The sequence below is a fragment of the Anser anser genome (assembly GCF_964211835.1).
Source record: "Anser anser genome assembly, chromosome: 13".
Taxonomy (NCBI): Eukaryota; Metazoa; Chordata; class Aves; order Anseriformes; family Anatidae; genus Anser; species Anser anser.
In genome coordinates this window covers 7230105-7251002 of record NC_139734.1, presented here as the reverse complement: position 1 = coordinate 7251002, position 20898 = coordinate 7230105, and the positions used below count along the sequence as shown (strand labels likewise).

The 20898-nt window shown below is 47.3% G+C and overlaps 1 protein-coding gene across 26 annotated transcripts in view; it reads left to right on the top strand.

Annotated features, from left to right (window-relative positions):
* The window catches only part of ARHGEF9 (Cdc42 guanine nucleotide exchange factor 9), a 184793-nt gene that overhangs the window by 114131 nt on the left and 49764 nt on the right, over positions 1-20898 (top strand). For 24 of the 26 annotated variants that reach the window (XR_014571914.1, XM_083797094.1, XM_083797093.1 and 21 more), the window contains 2 exons: positions 8576-8755; positions 18882-19073. Coding sequence is in view for 25 of the 26 variants with exons in the window: in XM_083797094.1 (XP_083653220.1) it covers positions 8576-8755; positions 18882-19073 (372 nt within the window). In the remaining variant the exon portion in view is untranslated. The remainder of the gene's footprint in view (positions 1-8575; positions 8756-18881; positions 19074-20898) is intronic. The other 2 variants (XM_083797091.1, XM_083797095.1) reach the window with 2 other exon arrangements.

Below are 20898 nucleotides of genomic sequence, written 5' to 3'. Positions count from 1 at the left end.
TTGGTTCATGTTACTAGGAATGTTTGATTCCAGATAAGTGAAATTGCTGCGCTTTGTGGTCCTGGTGTTTGTGCGCGTGTGCAGCTGTGTGTGTGCCGTTGCCCTCTGCCAGGTAGATCTGGGATGGCTTAGCTGTTCGTCACCAGCTTTGCGCTGCTGGTGGCCGATGGCAGTTCTCCTGCAGCCCTGGGGGTGCAGACCCTGTGCCTGGGATGAGCAGGTCTGCACGCTGTTGCCTTTGTGAGTGGCTATGTGCAATAATGAAATCCACTGGGAGTAATTTGTGTAATTTGCTCCTTAATTTCTTTTCGCTTTGGAGACTCCCATGCCCCGGAGTAACAGGTGATGTACATTTTAAAATAAATAATCTCTAGCTCTTCAAGCACCTTTACCTTCCTTGGAGCAATTACAATTTTATCTCCCTTCCCTGCAACAACTCCTCAGTTGCTCCTCAGTTTGCCTACAGTCAGCCAGCCTGCTCCGTGGGAGAGAAGTCTTCCTGCTCTTCTTTTCAGCGAGGACTGGCCTTGGGGGCAAAATGAATCTAGGTTTGGCATTCCTGGCACTTCCAGTCAAGGCTTGGTTGTCCGTGCATGGGTCTTGAGGTTGTGGATCAGCTACGCCACGCGCACAGGGATGCTCAGGATGATCTCTGTGCAGCTGAGCTCTCCGTGCTGTGCATCCTTCTTGGATCAGGTCCACAGCACCAATGCCCTCCCCGCCTGTTGCCCTTCACTGCACATTCCCAGAGCCTAATTTCTATATGTTTTGTAATATCCGTGGTTTTGCTTATCTGCATGACTTTGAGCCCTGGGTAACTGAGAGAAAAGTGTATTAGTCTTTTCCCCAGTCCTGCAGCAGTCTATGCTCAATGCTTCGATGTTATCTGGCACCACGTTTGCTGCCGCAGCGAGCAGCAGGGCTGGGCTGGTGCTTTCTTAACACTGCAAACACCGCATGAGAGCAGGTCCTGCCTGCCTCCTTCGCCCGTGCTGCATCTTGCAGCCGAGGAAGCTTATACTGGGCAGAAATCAAAGCACAGCTCTGGCCCTCTGATCACAGGCAGGATTTTCAATAGGACTGTAGGTCTTTGAGAAAGTTTCTGCTTTCATTTAGGAACGTGAGGAGTCCCTTCTTTGGTCAGAAGACTGGGATTTGCGCAGGTTTAGATCTCGATGAGCATGTAGACATTTGTTTTCCATGTGCTGTAGCGAGGGAATTCTGCTGACAGCCCGTGCTGGCGCAGGTTCAGCGAGGTGCTGGGAGCTGCTCTGGCTCGTTTGAGGAGAGGCGCTGTGTTCCTGGGAGCGGTTTTAACTCCGAGTTCCAGAACCAATCTCATAATTTATGTGATTTAAAAGATTATGGTTGGTGGTTATTTGTAATTACTGTACATGAAAGATATGTCATCAGGCAAGGGAAGCTTAATGTGCCCGGTACGCAAAGAGGATTGGAAAGCAATTACGGCAACATGCGCACCATCAAAGAGGAGGCTCGCCGCTGCTCCGGAGCCAATTAACAACCACACGGGCAGTGCTTTATTGGGGTAACTCTGCCTTGTTTCTAGTCCTTTTCTTCACTCCTGCCTTGGTTTTACAGGCACTCTCAGCCCTCTAGATGCAGAGCACAGCTCTGTGTTGCAGCCATTGTAATTAATAGGAACGACATGCACTATAACCATAATAAATGTTGAATAAGAATGCCATACCCTGCAGTCCGCTACTGTGCCCTGTATAGGGCCAGGTGATTTCACTTCTGCCATGCTCTCTCTCTTCAAGAAAATCTAAATCAGTCAAAAACATAATAACCCAGGCTTAATGAACCTTTAGGTCTGCGCTGATCCTCCATCTTCAGATGCATGAGCCTTCCAACCCAGGGTGACCAATGTGGGGAATATCAGAGGCTCTCTCGCTCCAGTCAGCCTTTTTCAGCTGCAATCCAGCCATTAGGCAAATTCATCAAAGGGCTTGAAAGAGAAAGGGAAATTCTTAACCTTCATGTGATTGCACCTCTTCAGAGAATAAGCAAATCAAGTGGAAATGCCCTCCCGTTTGTTTTGTGAATGAGCCGTGCGGCTAATCCACTACGATCTAGCATTATTCAGCTTGTATAATTTCTGACATGAGGTTTAAAAATAAATACATGATCAAAGGGACTAACCGGGAGATGAGACAAGAGCAGAAGTACGACACGGTGGGTTGGGGTGACATTTGCTCGTGCTCTTCCTTTCTGCCTGCTCCGCGACCCTCCAAACGTGCCGTAGGGGTGAGAAGCAGAGAGGTGTGGGGCTCAGGCACCCGCTGCAGTTTCTGCATGGTTCAGGTGAGGGCTACACCAGAGCTCTTCATGGCCATGTGGGGTGGGTTGTTTTAACAGGGGAGGTCCAAGGCGGATCCTTGGGACATCTTTCAGATGATGGCCCTTCCAAGTGCCCCATGAGGAGCAGCCCTATCAACCTGCGCTGCAAGCACTACCACACGTGGGGGAGCGATGCAATTAAAGCACAGGAGGGTAAAGCAGCATGAGGTGCCTTTCTTCTGGGAACACGTGGAGTAAAGCAGGATTCTCACTTGGCTGGGAGCTTCCAAGTCGTTTGTGTTTCCTATTCTGCTGGGGTTACTTTGAGTATTGATTTCTTTACCCTGAATGCCAGCTCTCTGTATGTTTTTGTTTGAAAGTGTTTTGGCTGCTGCTGCTGTGGAAGGGCCCGTTGAATACAGTGGGAAATGCTGTTGTTATTTTACGGTGCTTTTATGCTGTCTGAATAAAGGACATGTCTGTACAAGAACAATTTAAACAAATGGCATAGTCTCACCGCGTTTCTCCGTCTCCCCTTCACAGCCGGCTGTCCTGATCCTGGAGACGAGCACGTAGTTTCTGTAGTGCTGATTTGAAAGGGCACTACCCAGAGATTTTTATTTATTTGTTTATTTTTACTATTATAGCTCTATTAATGCATTAGCAAATGATCTAATAGAGAAATACGGGTAATCTTAGGGCAGGTATATATTACCCAGAGTCCACAGTCTTGGAAACTTCGTGTGTACTTAGAATTTTCTAAGGAGATGCTGATCTTTGATAGGCTTCTTTGTCATTGCTGGTTTTTTTTTTGGGGGGGGGGGTTGCTGTTCATTAAATGAATTTTGGACTTGTGGGAACCTTTGTGCTTGAAAGGCAATGCAGGCTGCAGTGGGCTAAAGACCATTATTTATCCCTGGAGGAGGTCTGAATAGTGGTTCGTGTGGCCCAGCCTCAAACTGAATCACCCCCTGCTTTCTGCTAGTTCATGGCCATTTCAGTCTCCAGGGACCAGTACATCCCCAATTTCTTTTTCACGCTGGTCCGCAAAAAAACAGTGAGTGTTGTTTACTTGGGAACACTTAGCAAAATTCTGCAGGATTGGATGATTTCTCTAAAATCTCTTTCCTACTAGGCTGCCTCGCTGCAGGCAGTTGCTGAGAAGGAGCAGGTGTTGGCTTTCGACTCTGTGCTGTGGCTTTGGAAGGAGCAAAGTCAGGGAAAAGGCACCAGAGGGGTGCAAGGCAGAGGCTCGCCTATGCCCCAAGGTCCCCTTCCAAGCTGCCCCAGCTTGCAGATTTTGAGCAAAGTCCTTTTGCAGCGACACAGCCGGCTCTGAGCCAGCAGATAGAAACCCTGCAGCGGCCTGGAAGAATTCGTACACCTTTGTTTAGAGGTCACTTTCTGAAAGGTACTTTAGAAAAACAACCAGGGCTGGACTCCTTGGATCAGAGTGCAAGATGGGTGGCAGGGTGTGAGGGATCAGCTTCTGCAGGAGGGTCTTCCGTGGCATCCCCCTTCCCCTCTCCGTGATAAGGGTTTGCTCCCAGCTTTGCTCTTGTATGGGGTTAAGCAGAATGATTCCACCATGTAATGCAGCAGGATGTTGTCCTGTTATTCTGTGCTTTTATTTTTCTGCTTATTTTGGCGGCGAGAGTTGTTTTATCTTAACAACAGTGCCACAAAGCCATGGCCAGAAAAAAAATATTGCTAATTCCGGAGCTGAAACACCACATTTGTGCTCCTCTTTTATTTGCCTTGGAAGCTCCCTCCATGGCTTTAATGATGCTCCCTTCCCTTTGGTTGTGACTTTGGACTTGCAGAGTCCTCTGAAGCTTTATTTTATTTTTTATTTTTTACTGTTGTTGTTGTCATTTTATTTTGGCAGCATCTCTAATGTAATTCAGTATTTCCAGTGGCCGCATTCCACCCTAGAAATAAAACCAGCCTGGAAGAGAAAGCAAAATCCACGTGGACATTAAGTGGGAGTGATTTAATTCCTTTCCCCTGACTTTGTTTGCTATTGTGAATGCGGTCACCTGTTGTACATGAGTGTTAGGAGCGTCTTAAATAAGCTTCTGCAGAGTGAGGGTTTGTGGCTGAGTTATTGGAGGTCCGCAGAGCACTTTGGAAACCTGTAGTGAAAATCTCTGGAAAGGCTGAAGCGTATGGTCCTGGTGATGCAGCGATAATACCCCGTGTTCTCGGGGTATCTTCCAGAAATGTATCAGCTGTGCATATAATTACAGCGTTCTCTTTTTTCCCTTCTTCCTGTCCCTCATGAACATCCCTTCAGTCGATCTTCAGTCGCCTGCCCGCTGAGGGTTTTTTCTTCGCCACAAACAGCAAGGGAAACTGGTGTGGCTGGGAGAGCGTGACTTAAGTCTTTGGCTATTCCAACAGTGATCGTCATTCTTTAATCCGGTTTTTGCTCACCACTTTTTAGCAATGGCCAAATTGTAGACGGGCTGAATGTTAAGGTGTTGGAAATGTAAACTTGTGCATTACCCAATTAGACAGAGAGAAGCAGTCTTTTCTAGGGCATGATTCACCTCACTCAAAGGTAGACAACTGAAAGAGCGGAGATGAATCACACTCCAGATGTGTTTCTTTCTCTTCGTTGATTATAACGGAGCCCAGATTACCGTCTCCGATGCTGTATGGTAGACGTCTGAAAGTATGGGAGATAAGTCCCATGCAGCGTCTTTGGCTGGGTATGCCTGGCCACAGTGTTAGGACCTAGATTTGAAACCGAGATAGGAATTTTCTGGAATGAAGAGTTCCTACATTGAATTTTCTCAGAAAATACATAGTATTTTGTCCTGACCTTTCTCTTGTTCATCTTCCCTTGCTGCTGCAGATGTCAGGTTCTGTCACTGTAACCCTGCCCTGAAATAGCCAGACGGCTCCATGGATGCAGCCAGATGCCTTGCAGAATGAAAACCAGACCTTTTAATTTTAGGCTCTGACGTTCTCTCAATGGACCCAGCACGTGTGATGGCCAGAATTCAAATTCTGCCTTCCCAAGCTGTCCTGTTACTGCAGGCTGAACTGTTTTTGTGTTTTGGAAGGGTGAGGCTTGCTCGCCAGCTCCCTGGCAAGCGCATCCCTTTGCTGGGCTGAGGACACGGACCGGGGCTGGAGGGGAGCAGCTGAAGGCGCCTTTCTTCTCCAGTGACACCAGGAAGAGAAAACAAAGAGCTTTCAGCCTTTTTCTCTTTGTGTCAAGACACTCCTTGCAAAGCCACTTCAGCTCCTGACGTCCCCTTCAGATCTGTGCTGACCACAGGCACCGGCCAAGCGCGCTCCCTGGCTTTCCCAGCCCTGCCGCTGGCCACTGCACTCCTCTGAGCCCGGATTTTGTGCCTGAGGCTTGGAAATGCGCTTTGTAAAGTAGGCTAGGAGGCTCTCAAATCCCTCTGAAGTTTGGTTTCAGTGACGTTTTGGTGGCAGCTCGTGCCCAGATCTGCCTGTGCGTTAAGTGGCAGCAAAGTCTGTGTGAAATGAAGCAGAAAAAGCAGAAATGCGGCTTCTGCATAATAGCTCTGTTCCCGGTTCATCCTCAGTGAAAAATGGACTAAAATACCCAGTGGCATTAACAAAGGGAATGAATGTCAGGGCAACCTCATTTACTTTTTACTGAGACAACTGATTTTCTAGATAAAGAGAATGCACTGTATCTTATCTAGTCAGATGAGCTGAATGGAGGATCACAGTGAGCTCCTGGCGGGAGGCAGCCATGGGGGGAGAGGGAGGTGTGGAGTCTTGCAGGAAGATTTCTGTGACACAGTAAGGGAAATACTTCATGGTGTTTCACAGATCCCTGGTAAGGTCTCTTTGGGAATAGCGTTTACAGGTCTGGTCATCTATATTCAAGGAAGATGTAGTCTAGATGCCTTGAAGGGCTGGTGAAACGCTGGGGGAAGGAAGCCCCCCAGTAAGCCGAGGCCGAAGGAGCAGAGCTGGCTTAACCTAGGAAACCAAAGGCTTGTTGGGGGTTAGCGGCTGTGTAAACGTGGCAAAAGGGAAACGCTGGTGAAGGAGAAGAGCTCAGTCCTGGTGCAGGAACGGGTGATTGTTAACAGGCCTTGAATATATCAAGAGGGGTTTTTTTGTGAGGTCTGTCATTCCTCCCCGATCACTCTTGGGTTTCTTTGCTTTTATGTGGTTCATCCTTATGGAGGTGTCTGGAAACCTTGATGCAGAGCAATGCAAGGCTCTAAGGAAGCACCGAAACACATCACTGCCTGGGTTGCACGTTGGGTTGTTGCATTGGAAACAGAAATCAATCTTGGTAACTTCTTTTTTCAGATGCAGCTGCCCTTCTGCTACCTGAGGGCCCAGGGCGGGGGTGAGCTGAGGGCCCTACACTGCCTGACTTCAGCTACCACTGTATCAAACACGAGATGAATCCCCACACATACATTAGGTGCCTTCTGCAACAAGTTCAACACATCCTGTCCATTGCTTGACCCCAAAGTGAGAGCTTGTTCTTAACCTGTGCTTTTGTTTTCTGTCTCGTTATCCGGTGATCTTGTAAGGCTTGTATGTAGCAAGTCCTTTATGATAAGTGGAGAAGCCATGTTTTGTTTGCAGCTCAGTTTGAATTTGAAAGGATAATTTGTCAAAATAGAGGTAGGAAGAACGTTGTTTTACCTTACTGCTGAGACGAGAGAAATCTGCTGACTAGATAAATCTTGGCTTTTGAGGATGAAAGGCACCAAGTGTCAAGTTTGTCTCTCTTAGATATTGCTTTTTTATGTAAGCTGACTCTAATAATTGAAGAGCTGAAACTGCAATTGTCACAAACCTAAGAAGCTTGATTCCTTAAAGGAAACATCAGTTCAAGGAAAACTGTAAATCAGGTCCTTTAATCTGTTGACTGAATTGCCCATAGGGACTTCAATGCTCTTACACGTTTATGCTGAGAGCCCTGCAGCAGTGCCAAAAGGTTTACTGCAAGTTCTTACTGTGCAGGTAGTTGTTAACAGGCATTTTTATAAACTAAACTTACAAAAGTGCCGTTAAGAGCTTTCTAACCATTCCCAGCGCTTCTACGCTTACATAACCGCTGTGACGGGTTATTGTTTTTATGCTTTGTGTTGCTTGTCTAAATTGAAAGGATCTCCGTGCCTGTTAAAGTCTTGCCATGTGGAAGGGCTGTGATGGTTGCAGAGCCGAGCTCGCTCTTTGTGAGTTGAAATTCTGCTTTGGAGGCGAGCCCAAGCGCACATCGGGTGCATCTCAGGCGGCAGAATTAATGAGCATGGTTCAGGATGGCTCTGACAAGCCAATAAGTGTGTGGGTAAAGTCTGGATTTGCTCGGGCAGTCTGACCGTTCGGTGCAGAATTCCTGCAGTGGATGAAACGTAAACACAATTTATTATTCTGTTAAAAAAGAAACAACAATCATTCTGAGGAGCAGTGGGTGTCCCAGGCATGGATGGATGATTTATCTGGTGGATGCACAGGCACCAGTGTTCAGATGTGTCCTTCCTGCAAGCATTAAACGGGAGTTTCTATAAAACTGGGTGGCTCGTAATGAAAACGGGAGCTGGTTAGGTCATCACCGTGCCGCTGGCCAGCTCTGGAGTGACCGTGTTGGGTAGGTGTGGACACCAGATGGAGCACACCGGTCTGGTGGGCTGCCTTCGGCCTGCCGCAGGCCAGCAGGGTGCTGCCGTGCTCCCTGCTCTGCCGGCAGCTTGAGGATGTCAAAAGCAAGGGGGGTCAGTGCATCACCAGCACTAGGTGAATACTAAACTTCCTTTTTTTTTGAAAAGAAAAAGGCATTCAAAATACATTTGAAAGCTTTGCCTGATTTTGCACGAAAAGCCTCCAGGGCCTCAAGCTGTGATTGTACCCTTTCCCTGAGCCAGCTTTCACGGCAACTAAAACCCCTTTGCAGGACACCATTGATTTGGTTTGGGGCTGACTTGTACCTGAAGGCCACGTACTGTGATAGTAGTACTCGTGTTCATAACTGCGGCTCCGGCGTTGCTTTTTATATGTTTAGGGCCAAGACCCGAGAGTCGCTGAGCATCTGCACACATGCTCGCTTGTGTGGCATGGTCAGGAGCAGTGCGGTGCTCTGAGGAGCGATTGTATCTGATTTATATCTTGTTATTCCTTCATGTGATGGTGAAATTGTTGCGGATCGGAACGGAGGAAAAGTTTTACTCTGGCTGAGCGCTTCTCTTCTGTGCTGCTGCTTCTGTGCATGTGCATGTTTTGGGAAACCGAGCCTGTACTGACTGTTGGTTTTCTCTTTTCACAGCTGATCAGTGGTGGTTCTACTGTACGTGCTGAGGCAGTATGGGATCACGTCACCATGGCCAACCGGGAGTTGGCATTTAAAGCAGGAGACGTTATCAAGGTTCTTGATGCTTCCAACAAGGACTGGTGGTGGGGTCAGATTGATGATGAAGAAGGATGGTTTCCCGCCAGTTTTGTAAGGGTGAATAACTCTTTTTCTTACTGCTTCGGTGATTTGCTGCCGTCGTTGCTTGAAATGGTCAATGATCCGAACTGCTTTTTGTCTTTGTTACTGTTGATGCTTATTTTCCATGTCTGTGTTTTCTGTGTGAAAAATGGGGAACAAAGAAGGCTTTGGAAGAAGTGAGGTTGGGGTAGAGGGAGGCTTGAATAGGTGTTGGCTCTTCTTTATGCTTTTCGGATGCAGAACGCCTTTGCTTGTGTGTCTGAACATACTGTAGCCTCTTTCCTGAAGCATTTCTTCTTGGAAAACCAGTTAAGTATTGTGCAGGCTGTGAGTAGGTGATTTTGGGGGGCTATGGGCGACCTGCATTGAGGAGACCTTGAAGGGAGGTGGCAGCCCCCCCCCCTTTCCACAAGCAATGCTGTTTTCTGATTCCTCAGCAGTTTTGAATGTAAAATTTCTTTGCTAATTAGTCTTTGCTAATTAGTCTGTGACCAGTTCTGGTCAAGGGGGCAGGGAATAATTCAGCTTGTCTCTTTTTCTACTGAAGCAGGTTTTGCTGTACCCGGCCATCTCCAGTGGTGATCTGGCCTTTCCCAAATAAGGATTCAAGCGCTTAATTTTTCATTTTATTTTTTCACTCAGCATGTCTTAAGAAAGCAAAAGCACAAGAAGATGCCCTTTTTGGTATTGTCAGCTCCTGCAACATTATTAGGGCTCTCTCAAGCTTCCCTGGGGAGTCAAGACATCACCATCGACCTTGTGCACCTCCTTTTCCTCTCCCTTCTACAGAAGGTTCAATAGAGATTTAATTCCTTTAGGAGCTTAGGAGATATGGTTCAAAAATGAAGATTTCTTTTGCCTTGTGAAATTGTCTGAAAGATGAATCTTTGCTTTGAGCCTCCTGGGCAATTTGACAAGCACCAGTGAGGGGAAGACTGTTCTCCGAAACACACAACGAAGACTATGCCGCATCTTAAAGAGACACCATGTTTCCTTTGGATCTCTGCCTGCCTTACCCTCCGTCTGAATCCATCCTCTCTTGGGCAGTCCTGCATCATCAAGATCCCTGTTTGATTATATCTCATCATCTGCGAAGTAGCCATAAGGATTAGGAAAATGGAGTTAAAAATCTATGACCTGGTGTTTCCTAGTGATGTATAATGACCACTGATGAAGGGACGCAGATCTTTGCTTGCTTCTGCATTCTTCCCATCCCCAGTGCACAATTTTGTTTTCCCCCATGGTGCTTGTTATGCAGCTCTCCTGTCCCTCCTAGGTCTGGCCAGTGCTGAGAGCAACAAGAGGTGAGGGATTGAAACTGGAGCCTGGGCTCCCTGAATGAAAAAGCTTAGCACAACCCCCAGAATAACAAATAGTCTTCAGTATTTTGTTGAACAGGACACTGCGAGTCTGACCCCGCACCCAGCGGAGATAATGAGCTTGGTAAATGGATTTGTATGAGGTGTGATCAAGACAATAATCTCATTGGGGAAAATATTCTCATGGGTGTTGCAAGCACATCTCATCTGTGTTCCTCGCTGGAAAAGCTGCCTTAGAAAAATCTGTCTGATTATTTTTGCTTGATTTGGAGACTGAAGTATTCCGGGCCAGTTTAACTTTTCAGAGCATTTGACAGGGCTGTTTCGTTTGTGATTCAGGGGAAAAGATTTAATATCCATTTTTGTGCAGTGTCATAAGTGTACTGCTCATGGTAGATTTAATAACAGCCTTGTTTTGCACTGCACAGCTTTCTAAAAAATAAAAAAAATAAAAAAAAATCACAAAACAACAACTAAACAAACAAGTCCATTTACTCTAAGGCCCAAACCCATGGATCACTTGGCTTGGCTGAACTTTCCATCTCTCCCTGCACTGGGAGGGTGATTTTGGAAGCTGGAAAAAACAAAGGAGAGGAGTCAATGAATCTGAGACTGTGGTAAGCAGAGAAAAATGTCTGAAAAACATCCTGGAATGAACCATGGTGCTCAGGATCACAATGGCCTTTCCAGGCAGGTTTCTTGCCCATTTTGTCTAACATCACAACCCCACAGCCTGACTTTACTCCAACAAAATCAGCCCGTCCATCACACAGTTATTCTGTCTGTGAGGCTCTGGTTCAGCGCGTGCTGGGACCAGACACCTGCCCTGGGACTGAGTGATGTGCTCCCAAAGGGGAAAATGGCCTGTTTCTGTTGTCACAAATGGTAATTAATATTTAAAAATAAGTACCAGGCATTTCAAAAAATACACAAGCGGAGTTCTGGCACAGTTTGTTCGCAGCTCTGCAGGGGAGGCTGGAGGGGAAAATTTGCCACTTGGGTTTGCAGAACAGAGCTGCCTTCTCCACGCAGCGCTCCACTTGCTGGCTGTCCTGTGCTGAGAAAACGACTGCGTTTGGGCTGTCATGTTCTCTCCTCCGCTGGCGGAGGTCGCTCACTTGCCTCTTCATTTCTATTCTTGCATGTTCCTTCCCCCCCCTTCCACTTTACTTACAAAGAGAGAGATTTGAGCCAGATGCCTGCAAAGCCGTGGGGTCTTTAGGGCAGGTACCCGTAACCCCTCTTCTGCTTGCAGGACCAGGTTTATGCTCCTTCAGGGTCCTGTCAAGGACTGTTTAACCTGAAACGTTCTCACTTTGCTTTCCCCTCCATTTTTTTCTCGTATTTCTTATTGAACTGATCATAATGAGGAGGCTGCTTTTTTTCTGTTGTACTTTGAGTTCTGTTTTTTTGACATGGTAACAGAAAACTGCCCGATTTAGGCTGGGTGGCTCTAGTTTTACTTGCATAAGAAGAATATTTGCTTTCCTTTATGTCTCTATTTCATTTATGCAAGAGCAGGAGGAAAAGGGAACAGCACGTTGCATAGCAGAGGATCAAATGCAGCTAGAGTAAGGAATGACAGGACAGACCAGATGGGTATAAAACCAAGCAGGATTAATTTCAGGATGTTTTAGACTACAGGTCACTCATAGGTAAGAACATGGAGAAGAAGATCACTGCAAAGCCAGATTCCTCTAAAAGTCATTTGGATCACTTCTGCTTACAAAACCGGGCTGGAAAGCCTAGTTTGCAATGAGATGTCTGACGCTTCTTGCTCTCCAGCCAGATCATATGAAAATCTTTGGCACAGGATTTGGCACTCACAAAATCTCATAGCAGGCAAAATTCGCATTTGCATGTGCAGAGGAAAACAGTAACCTGCTGATTCCCTTGGCTTCTTTTGTATGCAGGCCTTGGGGGCGGGGGGCTGCAAACAAATGCTGCTTTTGAATCGCCTGCACCTATGGGAGTTGTTGTCCCTGTGCACACGGCCTGCAGTTATCCTCTTAGTAGCTGGAGACTTGGCTAGGAGAAAGGAGGAGAGAGGGAAGCTGTAAAGCTTTGGGAGCACAGGAGCTTTAAAGGAGAAACTGGATGATAAAGCAATGCTTTTCTGGAAAGAGAAAAAGCAAAACGTAAGAAAAGTAATGTCTGGAGCTTAGTAAGCAATGGTGAATGTCCCGAATGTCCTGTCTGCTTTTAGGGGGCTGAGAGGGTAGGAGGTGCAGCTGGAAAACGCAGTGGGAAGTTTAAACAGGATTTCATATGCTCGTAGCAGTGATATTACTTGTTGCTCTTTTCTTCTTTTTGGATGGTGCACCCTTGGGCTGTCTTCACGTGATGTGGGGCTGACGTGGTTTTGCATACTACTACGTCCACGTGTAAGCTCAAAAAATAGGCTTAGGATTTATGGAGAGGAATTCACAGCGCAGAATAATACCCCAGTACTGCAAATGGATCAATCAATTGCTGTACCTCAAGGTCTCCTTCAGAAAATTAAGTTTCAAAACAAAGCTTTGGTTGCAGAACCCAACATCATGTCTCCAAAATGGCTGGGGTGAGATTCGAACACTTCAAACACACGAAATGAGAGGGTATCCTGAGGGGCCCTGACATATTTCCACTGCCAATAAAACCTGAAACTGAAACCTTACTGATTCTAACTGCTGTGAAATCTTTCCCTGGAGAGAGACACAGCAGAATACATCTATCCTGGACAGAGAAGGGGATTTATTTTGTTATAAAGCTCCCCTTAATCTCTTTGGATACCAAGAGGCAGGCTGAGTTTCCAGAATATATTTCCTCGCACTTCAGCAGTGGTGACTCTTCCCTATATTTACCGAGCTAAGCTAAAGAGCAAATGTGGGGTTGAGGAGGTTTTACTGCAGCTTCTTGGAGTGCCTCGTGACTGCTGAGATGTTGTGAACTGAGGGGCAGCAGTCCTGCCATGGGGTGTAATTCCTTGTGGTCCCTTACGAGGGAGAAGTGCAGGAGTGCAGCAAGGCTCCATCTTTGCCCTCGCCATTGCTTAGGTTTCCCTAAGTGTTGTAATTTTAGATTGATTTTCCTGCTGTAAAGCTGCCTTTGACCCACTTCATTTTGTACTGCTCAAGGAGAAGTGCTGGATAAATTGGTGTAAGCTTTTAAGGCACTTTTTAGGACGCTCTACACCCAAGTCTTCTTTATTTGGCAGGTGGTTTGGCTTTTGTTCTTAGGGGCTGTGATTCTCTCTTGCAGGTGTTGTTCCCCCCCCTAAAATCAGCCTCGCTGTGTGTGCAGGTCTCGTGATAGAGCCGCACGTCGCTGCCCTGCTTTGCAGCCCGCTGCAGCCGTCGTGTTAGCATTTCCTTAGCAAGTGGCACCTAGGTGAGGTTTCCCAGGGAAAAGAGGATGGCGTTCACCTGTTGCACAAATAAACTGGTATGTGCTGCAGTGTCTGCTGCAGAGTCAGTGCCTTGTAAAGGAGGTTTTATTCTCCTGTGGCAAATCCAGCACAAAAATAGCTTCTGGTAGAGGTATCACGCACAGCGTGAGCAGCGCTCCGCAGCGACAGGATGCGCTGCAGACAAATTATGTGTATTTTTTTATAAAGTCAAGCAGCATTTTAGCATCCAAACACTGCCTGTGCTAATTGCAGCTGCCATTAGCATGGCAACGAACGCCACTCAGACAGCTCAGCATCTGTCAGGTCCCCGGAGGTTCACAGGCAGGCACCAGGGCCCTTCCACACACAAGCTATTTTTCAGGGGCACGGAGCCCGAAGCTGTCCATGTAGAGTCTTTTGCTTTTTCCTTTTCCAGAAATGAGTGAAAGATATTTCTTCCCTTTGCATAAAGGGAACTTCTGAGGCTGGCAATGGAGAGTTTTAGGGGGAAGAGGAAGAGCTGAAGTGGATTTGCTGAAGCTGGAGAGTTGCAGGAGGGAAAGAGAAGGTACCAAAGAGCTCGTGAGCTGCAGGGAGGCACAGGGCAGTGAGGCCAGAGCCAGACTGCAGAGGAAGAACAGCAGTAGCACCACAGGAGGGAAAAGAACTCTGGCTTCAGCTGCCTTTCCTTCTGGTGCCAAGAGTCCTATTCCTCATCCTGGGAGGGATGCAGGGAGAAGGCTGCTTTTCCCTAACAGCCCGGAGAGGCCGTGCCCCGACCACTGGGGTGATGTGCAGATGGATGTTCACCGTTGTTTGACCTGTGCAAAGCTCTGCACCACAGCTTCACTTTGTTATAAATGAGCAAGTGAAATTGCTAATCCTGTGTAGAACCCAACAGAGCATGCATATAGTAAGTACAGCACGCATGGCTGAAAACAAGGGCACAGCACCAGCTCATGGAAGGAAGGAGAGAGGGCAAAACACAGCAGCTCTGCTGAGCCAGGGCAGCGTGGCAAGGTGGGTGAGATAGTCCTTATTTCTGTAGGGTCGCTGCAGTCTCGTACAGTCCCTTCCAGTTGTAGGATTTACAACACCGTAACGCCACCATTCAGTGCCAGGCTGTGGTTAAGGCTGGGCTGTGTGCACTGGTATTTGTTGTGGAAGTCACTGGTGAGCAGAGATGCCAGGGATCGGTAACAGCTCTCTGGAAGGATCTGCCTGTATCATTAATCTGCCACATTATTTAATTGTGAGCTAGAATCCAGGATGGCACATTATCTGCTAGTCCTGTCCTTGTGAATCTCCAGCGGAAGGAGATTAATAATCCAGATGGCTGGTAAAATGTTTGTTTTATCATGCTTTCTGATTATTATGAGACTATCAGCCCTCAGTGCCTATTCAAGTAAAATGTCCTCTCTATGGAGTGTGTGCGTTCAGCAGTCTAAATGTATAGTAATTACAGGTCAGCTAATGTGGGAACGGTGCCGTTTGGTGATTTTCTGCACCATTTAGGTATAGCTGCAAATTGATAAATCACATTCCTACAGATTTTATATAAATCACATATAATATTAACCAGCACAATGAAGTGATCAGCTCTCCCTGGCTCCTGGAACTGTGTCCTTAGGCAAACGGGGCTTTTTTTATTTGACTATTTTACTTTTATCTGCCTCTGCCAATTGCTCCTGGTCATGACTTCCTAATCAGGGTTGAGTTTTCAATTGGGGACTGTGAGCCTCGTGATAAGCCTGTTCTTCCCCACACATCGGGTGGCCTTTCCGTGTGAAATACCACTTAGGACTGGCATTATGCAACTTGATTTTTTCCTGCACTTTTTGTTGGTTCCTTTTAATTAATTCTCAATACAGAGAGTTCGAAATGGTTCTCCTGGCAGCGTTCTTTTTTTTTTTCCACGTTGAACCTCTTCAGCAGTGTGGGGGAGGCCTGCACAGTGCTGTATTATTTCAGAGACTGTGCTTTTTTGCATTGCAGAGGTGTTAAAAAAGGCACCGAAGGCTGATTTGTTATTGTAGGGTTGTTGATGCTTGCTCAACAGCTATTATTTTCACTATTTTTTCCCTAAAAAATAGGTGCTGTTGAATGCAGTAATCCAGGCTGGTATCCCCCTGCTCCAAGTCACTGCCCCTAATTGCTGAGGAGGGGAGGACAGGATCCTGGAGGGGCTTCTTGAGATCTAAGTGAGGTGACAGGCTGCTGGGGAACTGAATCCCCATCTCCTCTCCGTGGGAAGGGGGGCAGCCACCCCTCTGGAGCAGGGAGGAGTGAGCAGATGAGGTGAGACTGAGGGAAAACTAGAGTTTTGAAGTTCCTTTTATAAAACAGACCCATTTTCACTGGGAGGCAGGTAAATCTGCGCCTTGGTGTCCAGCGCACGTTGGAAAATAGCTAGGAGAGAGGAGAGACTTTGCTCCATTAGTGGCATCTCAGCTGCTGCTCGCAGCAGAGGAGGGTCAGGCGTTTCAGGAGGAGAGCTGCGTGTGGCTAAATCCCAGCCAACAAGCCCCCTGCCTACTGGCGACTGTGCACTGAGCTAAAATAGGAACCTGAGCAGTATGGTCTAGATCGACTCAATATGACATTTACTAAGTTACCGGGAAAAAATAGTGTCACCCCCAGTTTGCCTCCTGCCCCTTGCTGTCGCCTGCAGCACGGCAGCTAGGGGTTTGAGCCAGCAGGTCGGTGAAGCAGAGAGGATCTGGCTGCTGGGGGCCTGGGGGGGACAGAGGACACAATGCTCCCAGTGTAATTTTCCCTTGCCCAAACACAGCACGGCTACTCCTTGGTGCAAGCACGAGAGGATGTGGGAGCTGCATAAACCCCAAAGCTGAAAGTGTAAAAGCAGCCAAAGGTCCCTCTGCCAAGCGGTCGCTCATGGATGAGTGTGGCGAGCCCACGGTGATGCATTTAAATCCATGCTTCAAACTATGCAAAAGCTTCCCTATGCCTCCCCTTCATAAAGTCTACAAACCTCAAAAATATTCCTGAGATGTCGCAGGTAAGGTAGCTCGTCCCCATTTATAGATGAGGAAAGCCTCGGCCGATAGAAGCGATTGGCCCAAGGTCAGCAGCAGAGCTGGGAATGTGCCTCGTCTGTTGTGAGTCACGCTCCAAACTTCAAATAATCCCCTGCAAGAAGGATTCTTGCTTGAGCTGGGGAGAACTCGAGAGGTTAAGACAAAAAGCCGGAGTGTTTGAACAGCGCTGTGGGATTAGTCCTTTCTGCAGCTGGGGCTGGAGAGCGCAGGTGGAAGGCACATTGGGCTTCCTCCCTTCCCAGTAAAGTTGTTTCATTTGTTGTGAATCCAAAACGAGAGTCATCTAGACTGCAGCAGTATATTTTTTTCCTTTTGGGAACACGAATACTAGCAGGAAAGAGCAAAAATTTCATTAAGAAAAAAGCAGGACTCCTGAGATTCCCAGCTGTGGAAGCGGGGGGTGCTCCTACACTACCCAAACGGCATACCGAATTCTGCGGCTTTCAGAAATCGTCCACGTTTGCAAGCTTGCTGTTTGCCTCAGAGATTCAAAACCTGTAGGATTCATGCTTTCAAGCTTTTTTCCCCTTTTACAAAGATATTTTTTTTTTGGACACTCTGGGTGCCTCCACACCCGGTGTCGTGGTGTTCCCCTTCCCCTGGGGCACATCCAGACATGGAAAACCAGAGCTGACAGCTGCATTTGCTGTGCTGTGCTTCTGCCCTGTCACACGAGACATTAAATTGACGCCTGGCTGGGCTGTCCTGGGGAAAGGTACGAAGGCTGTGGGTTGTTGAGAGGCTGTCCCACAGCCAGGAGGAGGTCCCAGGTGGACAGAGCGGGCAGGACGTGGACCCTGCTCACTGCTGGCCAAGAGGGCATCTTGTCACCGAAACAGCCATCACTCCCCTCGTGTAAAGTCCCTGATAGCTCCTGGACATGGCACAAACATGACCAGGGTGAACAGTCAGCCTTTTTATGGCTTTTTTTTTTTTTTTCCTAAATTAATGGCATCATTAACATTCTGCTAGAGATGTGTTTTCTGCAAACACCTCGGCTTCTTGGCCTGTGCAACTCACTGTAGGAAGACAAAATGTGGGAGCTGTAATAAGGGGAGATGTGGCTTAGCAAAACATAATAATTGGTTAGGAAAACAAGGAAGGAGCGTGGGAAGGGCTAGGGGGTTTTTCACTTCACTAATTTGCAGGAACACAGCCTGCACAGACACACAATAAAGGTGTTTAAAATGGGAATTAAGCTGAAAAATGGGAAATTCCTAAAAACTGTTAACAGTGAAAAGAAGAAGAAGAGATCAGGCTAACTCTGCAGCTGGTTTCCTTTGTGCCTGTCTGTGGGAACGGTTTCGCTGTATACAGGTAGATGCATTTTTATGTTTCGAGGTCTCTGGTATTTTGGTCTTTAAATGCCAAGAAGAAAACTTGTTTCATTTATATAACAACGGAGATGATATTTGTAAGACAGCACTATTTCTGTGTTTCAGCCTTTATGTAATGTTCATTTACAAACTGTGCTGAGCCCAATTTGAGTTTGTAAGAGTCACTTTAAGCAGATTTTATTTTGGGGAAAAGATAACAAAGGGAAGCATCTGATCCATATGCTACGCTCAAAGACAGAGACTAGGAGTCAGCACTAGCTTTTAGTTTACAAGTTCAAGGTATGTTTTTATTTGGCGATGGAAATTCAGTGTGCTGAAAAGGCAGAGATCCTTTTTTTCATTGCATTCAGCAATTCACTGCGATTCGAAGGATTCAGTGCCCAGGGGTGTGCTTGGCACCCACTCCAGACCTGCCCTCAGACCCCCACGCATTTGGAGATTTATTCTGCCAAGGAATGGCCCCGTCTGATCTCAGCACAGGTTAGGGATCATAATCTCAGGATGCTGAGACGGGGCTTTTGCCTGAGCGAGAATGGCTCTTCATGTGAAATGATAGGGAAAGCTGCTGTGAAATGAAAATCAATGCTCATTCACAAATCCTGGCCTGGGAAGCTTGCAGAAACCTCAGTGCCGCAACCCAGTTAGCCTGAGCCGATGTTCAGATTCATTCAGATTTCTGACCCAGACATATCTCATAAATCAGTCATCTGGAAAGGTCCTATCCCTCCTCCCAGAGGTTTCTTCCCGATAGAGCAGACCCCGGACGATGCTGCGTGAGGATGGGGGAAGGCAGTGCTTGGCGCTGATAACTGCAGGCTGATAACTGCGGCTTGGTCTGCTGTGCACAGGAAGACGTCCTGGTTCAGCATCCAGCAGTCCGGTTGCCGCTTTGTGTAGTAGAATAATTGTAGAAGCTTATAATGTCAGATCATCCTACGATTACGTGCCACAATCACATCATCATACGATTACGATTACCATGACCCAGCCTGTCTTCGTTCGCTGGCTTCCTGATGGATTTATGATTAAGCTTGTTGCTTTCCCCTCTCCTCCTCACAGCTCTGGGTGAATCAAGAAGATGGCGTGGAGGAGGGAACCAGCGATGTGCAGAATGGCCACTTGGATCCAAACGCCGACTGCCTCTGTCTCGGCCGGACCGTCCAAAACCGAGACCAGATGAGAGCCAACGTCATCAACGAGATCATGAACACGGAGCGCCACTACATCAAGCACCTCAAGGACATCTGCGAGGTACATGGGGTTGTGGCGCTGGGGACACCGCAGGACATGTGATGGGCTGTTGAGAGCTGAGGACTGAGTTTGTCCTGGGCTGATGGGGGAAAAGGTGCAGTGTGTTTATTAGTAGTGTGTGTAATTGAGGAGCAGCATCCGTCAATAAGTATTGATACTTCTGAGTATTTTCTGCTGGATCTGCTAATTAGTTTTAGGTCATATTAACCAAAAATACAATTTTCTGATCTTTTTTTCTGTACCACTTTGACTGAAAAATTATGAGGTTGAGATCTTTCAAGCGTTTCTCTTAATTAAAACCCATCGCTGTCTACTTTTGAACTTGTGGCTAAGGAAATTAGGTTGTAATTAAACCAATCAGTTAGCCATTCCACCTGTGTCTTTCACATTGGGTTCACAATTTCCCCTTGCTCAGGATGGCTTCCATTTGCCTTCTCTTCCAGTGAGCAGAACGTTTTCACCGTGGGAAATGAGGTACATTACATTTGCATAGTGTAAGGGAAACTGCAAGCAAATGCACGTTGATGACTGCCCCCTCACATCCTCCACTTGGTTCTTTCTCCTTACGTACAATTAACTCCCCCAGCTCCTGACTGCCCTGCAGCCTCGGAGCCCCGAGCTGTGCCCGAAGTGCGTGGGGTGTTTGGGAAGGGGACCGCGCAGCTCTGCCGGAGTGTGCTGCGGGACGGCTTGGGCGCTGTGCATAGAGGGCATCCTTCTTACGGAGAGGCAGAAGTTCCTTAGCACTAAAATCAAGGACCAGGGCTTTCAGCTCATCCCTCGGAGTGTTTAGCGGTCTGTGAGCCTGGGCTCAGTCTTCCAATGCGCTGAAGCCCTTTGTGAATACTGCTTAGAAAATGTCTTCATCCTCCCTTCATACTTGCCACTTTTCTATTGACAAGGCAAAGCAGCCATCCAAAAAAGCCTCTGTGATGCTGTTCAAATATGGAAGAATCTTGGGATTTCAATCTGGAAACAAATGAGCTTAATTTCAGTGTGCTATTTCAGTCAGAGGGCTTTGCACTGAAGAAGGGAAGAACTGCAGGAACTTTTCCACATGGTGTTTCTTTTCCTGCATTTGCACTTTTCTGTTGAACAACAAAATAAATCTGAACTTGCATTTGCCAGTCATGTCACCGGGCTGCTGCTAAATCAGCTTCTCCGGAGGTGCAGATAGGTATAGTTTCAGTGACATCCGTGGAGTAACACTGATTTACAGCACCTAACGATATGCCCAATATGTGGAAGAGATCTGTGGGATACAGAAGGGTATTGAGGGATAAATCTTATCGCCAGGTAGAGCATCAGGAAATGATTCAGCTGCCGCGCTTAAAAAAGGAGGAGGGCCGAAATGGGCATTCTCCTCTGCAGAAAGATGGGCAGTCCCTTGCTGGAGAGAGGCTCATTTTGCTCAGTTTTCCTCGGAGCAATCCGTGAGCCTCTAGAAGGCTTGGGGACAGCTCAGACGCCCGCGTTTCGGCACAGCTTGGTGTGACTGCTCCTGTTTGTGCACAAGAGGGGGACGGGAGACAGAGGGACCCGGGCTGGCACAAGCTGCTCCCAGTGCTCCAGGAGATGTGGATGGGTGGTGAGGGCTGAGCCTGATTCAGAGTTGGGTTCAGCAGTGCGGTTTTGCTCTGGTTGCTGAATTTCACTGGCATTAGGACTTGTCATTCATTGTGACCCTTAAGATGTGGGGTCGTAGTCGGAGGACTGTAGCCCCTGTCAGGTAATGAAGAGCCCTCTGATGGCGCTTCTCTGTTGTAGGACGTGTACCGAGTACCTGCTGTTATATTCTTATACACCGTGTTATTATTTATAATAC